General features: G+C 42.9%; 1 protein-coding gene across 2 annotated transcripts; it reads left to right on the forward strand.

The window, feature by feature from the left end:
* Positions 1-2,330: 2,330 nt before the first annotated feature.
* Positions 2,331-10,776, forward strand: LOC143523032 (uncharacterized). Of its 2 annotated transcripts, none has more exons than XM_077017168.1 (11): positions 2,331-2,581; positions 4,841-5,086; positions 5,591-6,040; positions 7,154-7,267; positions 7,430-7,501; positions 7,879-7,914; positions 8,367-8,411; positions 9,150-9,221; positions 9,406-9,453; positions 10,018-10,077; positions 10,297-10,776. In XM_077017168.1, exons 1-11 carry the CDS (start codon positions 2,494-2,496, stop codon positions 10,350-10,352), a joined length of 1,287 nt encoding a protein of 428 aa, XP_076873283.1. In that variant the 5' UTR covers positions 2,331-2,493; the 3' UTR covers positions 10,353-10,776. The 2 variants fall into 2 exon arrangements, with proteins under 2 accessions (XP_076873283.1, XP_076873274.1); XM_077017159.1 differs by having other exon boundaries at positions 2,332-2,581; positions 9,403-9,453.
* The last annotated feature ends 532 nt before the right edge of the window (positions 10,777-11,308 follow it).

Consider the following 11,308-nt stretch of genomic DNA (forward strand, 5'->3'; position numbering starts at 1 on the left):
AGACACCCAGACAACACTATACACACATCACACTCAGACACCCAGACAACACTATACACACATCACACTCAGACACCCAGACAACACTATACACACATCACACTCAGACACCCAGACAACAAAATACCCACATCACACTCAGACACCCAGACAACACTATACACACATCACACTCAGACACCCAGACAACACTGTACACACATCACACTCAGACACCCAGACAACACTATACACACATCACACTCAGACACCCAGACAACACTATACACACATCACACTCAGACACCCAGACAACACTATACACACATCACACTCAGACACCCAGACAACACTATACACACATCACACTCAGACACCCAGACAACACTATACACACATCACACTCAGACACCCAGACAACAATATACCCACATCACACTCAGACACCCAGACAACACTATACACACATCACACTCAGACACCCAGACAACACTATACACACATCACACTCAGACACCCAGACAACACTATACACACATCACACTCAGACACCCAGACAACACTATACACACATCACACTCAGACACCCAGACAACAAAATACCCACATCACACTCAGACACCCAGACAACACTATACACACATCACACTCAGACACCCAGACAACACTGTACACACATCACACTCAGACACCCAGACAACACTATACACACATCACACTCAGACACCCAGACAACACTATACACACATCACACTCAGACACCCAGACAACACTGTACACACATCACACTCAGACACCCAGACAACACTATACACACATCACACTCAGACACCCAGACAACAAAATACCCACATCACACTCAGACACCCAGACAACACTATACACACATCACACTCAGACACCCAGACAACACTATACACACATCACACTCAGACACCCAGACAACGCTATACACACATCACACTCAGACACCCAGACAACACTATACACACATCACACTCAGACACCCAGACAACAAAATACCCACATCACACTCAGACACCCAGACAACACTATACACACATCACACTCAGACACCCAGACAACACTAAACACACATCACACTCAGACACCCAGACAACGCTATACACACATCACACTCAGACACCCAGACAACACTGTACACACATCACACTCAGACACCCAGACAACACTATACACACATCACACTCAGACACCCAGACAACAATATACCCACATCACACTCAGACACCCAGACAACACTATACACACATCACACTCAGACACCCAGACAACACTATACACACATCACACTCAGACACCCAGACAACACAGTACACACATCACACTCAGACAACACTATACACACATCACACTCAGACACCCAGACAACACTATACACACATCACACTCAGACACCCAGACAACACTATACACACATCACACTCAGACACCCAGACAACACTATACACACATCACACTCAGACACCCAGACAACACTATACACACATCACACTCAGACACCCAGACAACACTATACACACATCACACTCAGACACCCAGACAACAATATACCCACATCACACTCAGACACCCAGACAACACTATACACACATCACACTCAGACACCCAGACAACACTATACACACATCACACTCAGACACCCAGACAACACTATACACACATCACACTCAGACACCCAGACAACACTATACACACATCACACTCAGACACCCAGACAACAAAATACCCACATCACACTCAGACACCCAGACAACACTATACACACATCACACTCAGACACCCAGACAACACTGTACACACATCACACTCAGACACCCAGACAACACTATACACACATCACACTCAGACACCCAGACAACACTATACACACATCACACTCAGACACCCAGACAACACTGTACACACATCACACTCAGACACCCAGACAACACTATACACACATCACACTCAGACACCCAGACAACACTATACACACATCACACTCAGACACCCAGACAACACTGTACACACATCACACTCAGACACCCAGACAACACTATACACACATCACACTCAGACACCCAGACAACAAAATACCCACATCACACTCAGACACCCAGACAACACTATACACACATCACACTCAGACACCCAGACAACACTATACACACATCACACTCAGACACCCAGACAACGCTATACACACATCACACTCAGACACCCAGACAACACTATACACACATCACACTCAGACACCCAGACAACGCTATACACACATCGCTGCTTCTCGATTGTTCCCCTCGATCGTTTGCATCAGAGCAGAAGCAGGAAGGAAGGCAGGAAGTGGTGAGCCTACATCAGCGTTTGTGCAGCCTGCCACGTGCTCTTCGGCAGATCTTCAGAGAACCTCGAAGGAGTCGGCCCCTTCGTGACCTACACGCGTGGGGCCCCGTGCAGACCTTCACCCATGACTATGTGGGAGCAAGAGTCGTGAGTCGCCGCGCGGTTACCATGACGAGAACAACAGTTGTCAAACTCACCGTTTTCATCTTCCTTGCCTTCATCGTCTGCCTGCCAGAATTCTTCCCTTCTGATACAGGTGAGGTGTGTGTGTGTGTGTGTGTGTGTGTGTGTGTGTGTGTGTGTGTGTGTGTGTGTGTGTGTGTGTGTGTGTGTATACGCTTAAGCCTTGAGAACATAATTAAAGCTTTGTAGTCAAATGTGCATACAAGTGCTCACACAGGTTGATTTTAGATGGCAACCATTGCTAGAAATACACGAGTAATGGTATTTACTACGGCATGACCGTAAGCTGCTCAATGATGGAGCAGTTGTTGTGAACCTTTCAGAGGTTATCAGGCTCTATAACCCTCAATATAGACTGGGCATATTAGTATGAAGTGCAAAAATTACCTTTGAACTTGGTGATTTTGCAGTAAAAGACATTTTTAAACTCAACTTCAAATGCTCACATGTTGCATAAATGCATGATCATTTGACTGACACAGTCCAGTAAAGAATATATACTGATTGTTAATGTGCCTACTCTATACACTCGAAGGTCTGAAATGACAAGAATGGAATGGCCGTAAAAGAGGAAGTGTTTCACACTGGCATCTATTGATCACTGTGACCAGTGTTACAAACTTACTCAACACTTCTGTGTTCTGTGGCATGTGTAGACGTGTGTGTGTGTGTGTTGACCAGAACCACACATCCTGTATGACGTATAGCATTCTCCATCACTTATCATCCGAACATTGTGTTTTTGTGATTACCAAACACGTCTGTACAAAAGTACGGTTTCGTCAAGACACAAACGCCAACGTACGTACACACGTTTCAGAGCACATGCACGTACGCATATGTGCACATGCAGATGAAGACAAACATTAGAAATCTTGTTACACTTCTCCTGTTGAATCTTCACAGGTCACTCACTCACACACACACACACACACACACACACACACACACACACACACACACACACACACACACACACACACACACACACACACACCAACCATCATATACCAACCACAACAAAATCCAAACAATTTTTCATAGAATCTCACACATTTCTTTGAACACGTAAAGGGGTTAAAAAAAAGCAGTAGCCACAGATCTAAGCTTCAGGTCCACTGGCTTCAAACAGAATTTATAAATTTCAGCCTTTGTGTACCAAGCATAATATATATTACCCTGGAACGTCTGGCCAACTGCAAATCAATAGAAAAGACGTGTTTATGGACAGAAACAGTAGTGGGGTAAGCAGCTTCTAATGTGTGGGTGTGAGGATCAATAACCCTCGGGCAGGAAGGCATTTGTGACAGAAACCGTGTGATCATCACAAAACTTTCTGTAAGGGGGTGGGGGGGGGGGGTGTTTTGTTTATTTTATGCAAATGCACACCGATTATGAAATTAATATTTTAGTGGTAGCTCTTTCTTATTTTGCATTAGTGATGAGGCTTCATACGCAGGAAACCTAAATGAGAAGAAGCCTTGGGGATCTTGAGTGGATAATCATGGGGTTGCAAAACAGACAGTCAAACAATGATAGCAGGTCAGAAAATTCAAGGGACTGTCAAAAAATTCTAATCAGGTCTTAAAAACAGAATGCGTGCCGGTGGCTTGGTGCATGGGCGTGTGTGTGCTAGCTCTCAAAAGAAGACTCTTCCCAAACTGAAGCCAGTACAGGGATGTAAACAGAAGACAGCTACAGGTGAGAGGGGTGTGGCCAGTGATTAGTAAGTATGGTGAGGCAGAAGGTAGAAGGTAGACAGAGCTGTTCTGGAGAATGACCTGACCGTTCATAAACTGGCCTCATGACCCTGAAAACACCTAGACTCTGTATATAAACCATGCTGTAAGTAAACTGTTAATATAGTGGAAAACAATACATTAATACTTAAAAAAGAAGCAAAACATAAAGGACCCAAAAGCCCTCAGAAGTCAGAAGTCCTCATAAGCACCCAAAGTCTCAGACAGGCCGTCAGACAACATAGACAATCGTGGCCATGTCCATCAGCACACGATGATCAACACAGCCATCTGTCTGTGACCTCTAGACAATTCATTAGGGTATTCAGTCTCCCTATGGAGTGAACACACTGTGAATGTGTGTGTGTGTGTGTGTGTGTCTGTCTGTTCAGCCTACTGAGTTTAATGCTCTGTGCTTACAGACGTTTTACAGACGGTCCCCCTCTGTACTGACAGGATGTGTTTCTGATTTGTCTTGGTGATTGTGCTGTATGTGTTAGTTATCACTCAGAAACTCATAAATATGATTGCAGTGTGCAATCTGTCAACAAGAAGTCTTTCACTGCTCTGAATGACCCTTTCTCTCTCTCCAGAGATACAGATCCGCTTTTCCTGCTTGCCCTTTGACCCCTGTGACACTACAAGTGGGCGTGGTCCTAATGACGATGGACAGGACTGTGAGCAGACAACTTTAGAGTTTGGGGAAAAGGGTGGAGTTAGACGTCTATGTAAGGAGGTGCTAAAGAACACAACCAATCAGGATGAGCCGGTGAAGGACTGGTTTGTGTGTGAAACCCAGACAGACCTGCAGAGTCTCCATGGCAATGCCTCACTCTCAGGTGTGATGAAGTAATGTGTTTACAAACTCCATGTCTATTTTGTTTTTGATGGCAGATGCATATTAATAAACTAGCAAAATATTGCTCTACTTTGTGCATTTTTGGGGTCAAAGAGCTTAGCTCTCCCACGATACAAGACTAAAGTCCACAAAACATTTATAGTGAATATCGTGAGCATAGTGAACATAGTCAATATAGTGAGTATAGTGAATATAGTGTGTATGGTGAATGAAATAAACATATTGAGTGGAGAGTATAGTGAATATCGCATCATGTCAAGTAGTGAGTATAGCGAGTAAAGTGAAAATAGCGAGTAAATTGACTATAGCGAGTATAGAGTATAGTGAGCATACTGAATATAGTGAGTATAGTGAAAATAGCATCATGTCATGTGGTGAGTATAGAGAGTAAAGTGAGAAAAGTGAGTAAATTGAGTATAGCGAGTATAGAGTATAGTGAGTATAGTGAACAGCCTTTCCTTTGTGATTGTGATTGTTCTTCCAGGCGTGGATGTGGAGATTGTGCTGAGTCTCCGGGTGATGAACCTGTCTCTGCAAAACGTGACCCTCCATAGCCACGTGAGCTGGAACGTGACCCTCCATAGCCACGTGAGCTGGAACGTGACCCTCCAGAGCCACGTAAGCTGGAACGTGACCACGCACGGCCACGAGAACTGGAACAGACTGCTTGCCGGATCTTTCCAGAATGTCTCGCAGGTCCACTGCTGCGATCGTCCATCAGACGAGGCCCGCAAGCTGCCGACGGGCCCTCGGAGACCAAACACGTCCCGACCCGTCGTGCCTTCAGAACGGCTCTCCTCCTCAACGGAGTCCAGCACCACGCCGTTGCCAGAACAACATGACTCCGCCTCCAGCCTCAGCCGCAGGTTGAACAGAAGCCAGTGCTTCCTCCACTACCCGGCAACAGCCGTTCCCACGACACCTGCTAGGAAAGGTGAGACACTCTGAACTGCTTGGTGACCTCGAGCTGTGTGTGAGACTTGATGAACCCATCTGCTATTCAAGAGGTCCATCATTTGTGCTCATTTAAACTGAATGTAGACTGGGGGAGGTGTGTGTGTGTGTGTGTGTGGGGGGGGGGGGGGGGGGGGTTGTTTGGTTGGCATCTGAACTACAGTACATTTCTCCTAATGAAACACACTTGTAAATTACTGGACCAGAGAGGCTCTGCTCTGAGACTTTTTACAAGTGCCCCACAGGGTCTTTAATATCCTAATGTAGGTAAAAGGAAAATAAAAATCTCTCCACATCCATCCCATCTGCAGGGCATCTACTGCCTGTTACGCTCCAAGCTGGATGGTGATAACTCAAATAACATTCATGTAAGGGTTAAAAAATCTAATTAAAAAATCACCATTATACTATATATGAACCATGCAGTGCTCTCACATATAAACATAAAAATAAATAAATAAATAATAGGACATACGGAAACACACAAAGGACACTTAACAAAGACATGCTATGAAATTTTAATGCCACACTGCTTTTGTTGACAGTAAACGAACTGGTTATCTGTTGACTCTTGAAATAAGGTGTTTTTCAGAACAGAAAGGTTGGGGGCACTCTGACCTTTCGTACTTTGAGTCTCCTGAGTACACGTCCTTTAAAACTTCAGCATTTTTTGTGAGGGATATGGTGGTCACCTCCTAAATCCAAGAAAACGCGCTACACATTGAATTACAATTCCACTCCCCACCCCCATCCTCACATCCTCCCACTCTCTCGCTCTCTGTAGAAATGTAAAGGTTGCCAAAGCCGTCTTTTATCCTCCTTATTGATTCTGGCAAAGGGGGAGACTTTATACTTCAACTTCACCACTAATAAATACATCACCACAATAGGCTACATCGCTCTAGGCTAAGAGCTGGCCTGCTTCAAGACCACAAACCTTTCAGGGTCATTCAACATGATTATGTTACTGTGGATTTGGACTGTAAAACCGATACACGTAAGGCAAAATTAATAATGCTAATAGACATTCGTTAGGTGACGAATTTTACATGCATGTTCTTCATTGTCTCTTCCCTTCTCGGTGTATTTTCAGGGAGGCGGTGGTGCAATACTGCCACTGTGTGGCTGTTTCTGGTACTGATTGTGGTCATAGTGGTCCTTATGAGTGTTGTGGTTCAGGTGTACACACACAGGAGTTCCTGTCACAGTAAGTGCTATTACATCACATCCATTTCAAGAACAACCACAAGGAAATACCACTCTGTTGCCTTGAGTTCACCTAAGACGACTTAAATACCATCCATTTTCTCAATGTCTCTCACGTTCTCTCTCCCCTCATCTCTCTCTTTTTCTTTCTCTCGGTCTCTAGAACAGGCTTTAGGCCTACCTGTCCCATCCACTGCAAGCAACCCAAAAAGGTCTTCTAAACAAAAAAATAAATGTGAGTTAGTCAAAAATGAAAGAAGCACTTCAACATAGTGTGATTTTAGCAGATTTAAGACTTGCACTATGTTCTAAGATCACTTTAACGTGTCACTGTATGATGTAACCAGTTCTAAAGCTGGGTCACAATGTCGCTGTATGACGTAAGCAGTTCTAATGCCACTTTAACGTGTCACTGTTTGATATAATCAGTTCTGACGTTGGGTCATAATGTCACTGTATGACCTAAGCAGTTCAAAGGCCACCTCAGCTATCAATATTTAGTTTCATTTTATTTTATTTTTAAAGGTAAATTGATTTGGTATAGTATCACTTCATTCATGAGTTCTGTCAAAGTCCTCTAATGCCATTTTAAAAATTCTTTTGTTTTTTTAGCATTAGGTGATTTGCCAGATGGTTTCCATACAGAAGGTATGTGTGTGTGTGTGTGTGTGTGTGTGTGTGTGTGTGTGTGTGTGTGTGTGTGTGTGTGTACCAGCAGACATTGCATTGTTTACATTCCTACTTTCACACAGTGAAAACAAATGCATCCTTGCTAACAACAAAAACTTGCAACTGGTCTTCTCTAGATGTGAAACCTGCACACACATTCTCATTCTTATTATAAAACAAAGCCAGTGCTTTTCCTGCCCTTTCAGGACATTTTACAGCTCTCAGAGGTAAAAAAAACAATATAAATAAATAAACACCAAGCACCTTGAGGTTTCTGTGAGAAGACCGCACAGATGTGTTTCGTCCCCTCCTCAGAAGTGGGTTTGGGGAGCCGGGTTTTTCTCGGCAGTGGGAGATCATGTCTTATTGCTAATGTTATTAGAGCCGGCAGCCTTTAAAGTGTCTCTCTCGTGGTGTGGGTGTGTCTGCAGATGAAGTGCTGTTCGTGGAGAAGCCTGGGGCAGATCACTCACGAGGTAAAAAAAATTAATAAATAAGAAGAAGGGGGCCTCGTCCCAAATTCCTCATTCTGGCCTTTGTACTAATCAGCCATGCCAGCCTTGAAGTGAAGATCAAACACCCTCTCTAGGGCCCTTTAGGCTTTGGACAGTTATCTTAACCATAAATGGCTGGTGACAGGACAAGCTGTTCCTCCTGTTGAGGAGAAACAGATCTGACGTGACTGGTATGGCAGTAGGGTAATTCAACCAGCACCCTAATGGCACCTCAGTTAGTTCTACAGAGCTTCTGAATCCGGTCCAGCCAGTGTACACACTCACCATCTTCCAGGTCCTGTACAATCCTGACTACAGGATCTGGTTCAGGTCCTGGGATAGAGAAAAGACCCGGACTGGATTAGCATCCCTATAGACTGGACTGAACTTCTGGGTGCATAGCTACAAATAGCTACACTGTACAGACCGTACTGAAATTCATGTGAAACCCTCACTGCACAAGTTGTAGACTGGACTGCACTCTGGGAACTGATATGTAACTCCACACAGACTTCATTGCAAGGTTCAAGGCACATCTCTCTGGCTGATTTATGTCTCATTGCTCAAATAATGCTTAATAAGTTTTGTTTCTGAAGATCTTCTTGGAATGCCAGTTCCATCAGATCTGGTTAGGGTTCATGTGGACATACTGTATAAGAATATGTGTGTGAATCACTGTTTTTCATAATATCCATTTCTCCATTTGTTCTGTTTCCTCAGGGCTCTACCCAATTAACGAGACATCTAGTAACGAGACGTCTAGTAATGAGATGTCTGGTAACGAGATGTCTGGTAGGATTACTATCTGTACTGTTAATATTTGTTTACTAATCTTACTTGAACTATGTCCTAACAGAAGATTAACAATATTAAAAAGTGGATATTCATGGACGCCTGAACCGTGTGCATGTATGTGTGTGTATGTGTCTGTGTGTGTGTGTGGTGCGTGTGTGTGGTGTGTTAAATCTTTCAGTAGATGAAGATGAGGGTGATGATATATTTGATGACACAGTGGCAGATGAAGGTGCGTAGACCAGAGAGAAGGATGTGTAGAGGAAGTACTGAGAAAGGTTCTGAATTATTTAAATCCCAGAACGCCAGGCCGCCTCCCACCCTGCCCATATACGAGATACAGAAGCAAACGTCCCGCATACCTAAACGAGTACCTTTAATATTAATCATGGCAATCAAAAGTTCTAAATGACTCCAAGTAGCTACAACGAATTAAAACCCACAGGAGTAACTGAGAAGGGAAGAAGTAAAATGAAAACCCGACGTTAAGGGGTCAGTAGCTTTTCTACAGTCTCTGAACTTGTATTAATATGCACATAAATGCAGTCTAAAAACAAAGCACATGGTTATGTTGTGAACTACAGTGAGTCCAGTCACTCATAACCTTTCAATGGGAAAACCTTACGTTTGGGCAGTAGTCACCTCCTTGTGGAAATATAGATTTAAATACACCCGTCACTGTATATTTATCAGTATTTTATGTTTAAAATTACATTTTAAAATCATGTCATACAAAATATATGCCCCCAAACCAGTGTTGTGACACTGTCTCATAGGGTTTATTATTATCTCACAGGTTCTAAGGAGTCTTTGGATATCGGCCAGATACCAGCACACGCTGAGTTTGACTTCTTAAGTAAGTGACCCAATGCACAATAGTGAGTATGTTCTCACCTTCAGCTGAAATAGCCCACAAAATAGCCAACTGAGTGAATTAATCAGTGCATGAGCCACACCTCCCCGATGGCTCGTGGGTGTTTTACGGTGGTGCAAGAATATTTGGATGAATTTTCACTTACTGAGATTTTGTACCAACTAATGACCTCTCTCTCTCTCTCTCTCTCTCTCTTTCTAGCTCACCTACATCACCGTGTACATTCATTTTCTTATGACAAAGATGGAGGGATGTAAACAAAACAGAGGAGAAAAAGAACCACTTGTGCCTTTGTGAGGAAAATATCCTCTTTCTCGATATTATTTCAGTATTATTACGTTGTCAGAAAAAAAACTTTAGTTTACAAACAAATGTCCTTAAAGACTTCCTGTTGAATGTATAGAGATTTTGTATTTTTGTACTCATTTTGTTCAGTTAAGGTTGATAATAGTTTAATAGTTTGAATGTGTACAAAAGTTGATGTTGTAACGCTTGACACAAAGGAAACAAAAGCAAACAGTCTTGGGTCCCTTCTTGTTCCATTAGATGGACACAGATCCTGTAATGTTTGGCAATGTTTACTGTGATCTCTTGTTTGTACTGGGTAATTATACTGTAAGAAATGGAGAATACCACTTGCTTTGAGGTTTCTGTGTAATTAAGGAATAAAACATTTTTATAAATCCCTGCACACCTTATTATTGGAGATATAAATATGTGTATTACATGACTGTATTTGACACTCAATACTAGCAATCCATGGCTGAACATGTGAGAGGTACGCAGTCTACGTCACTCACCTTGTTATGATACTTCTGCTGCTGCAGTGTTGGACAAACACCATCGTCAAGAGAATAGCGCCATTTCTTGACCTGGGATTATCCAAAATCAAACAATGCAGCAGAAGTCATGAGTACAGTAAAGATGCTCCTCTGTTGAACATACAATTATAAAATATTACTATCAAAACAGCAGAGAGAAAAGGTCAAAATGTTTCTTTCAACACCAGTTTAATACCAAGATTGTCACACAAGTCCTAAAAGTAGATAAAATGAAGCAAGTCAGGCAAAACAGACAAAAATATTAAGAGTATCATTTATTTAGTAAGAAAAATTATCAAGTATGTATTTCCTGTGAGTGGCAAAAGTAAGTGAACATAAAGGATTTTCAGATTATGAAGATGAAATGTGAGTCAGATATTCCCAATCTGACT

The sequence above is a fragment of the Brachyhypopomus gauderio genome, chromosome 1 (genome assembly GCF_052324685.1).
Source record: "Brachyhypopomus gauderio isolate BG-103 chromosome 1, BGAUD_0.2, whole genome shotgun sequence".
Taxonomy (NCBI): Eukaryota; Metazoa; Chordata; class Actinopteri; order Gymnotiformes; family Hypopomidae; genus Brachyhypopomus; species Brachyhypopomus gauderio.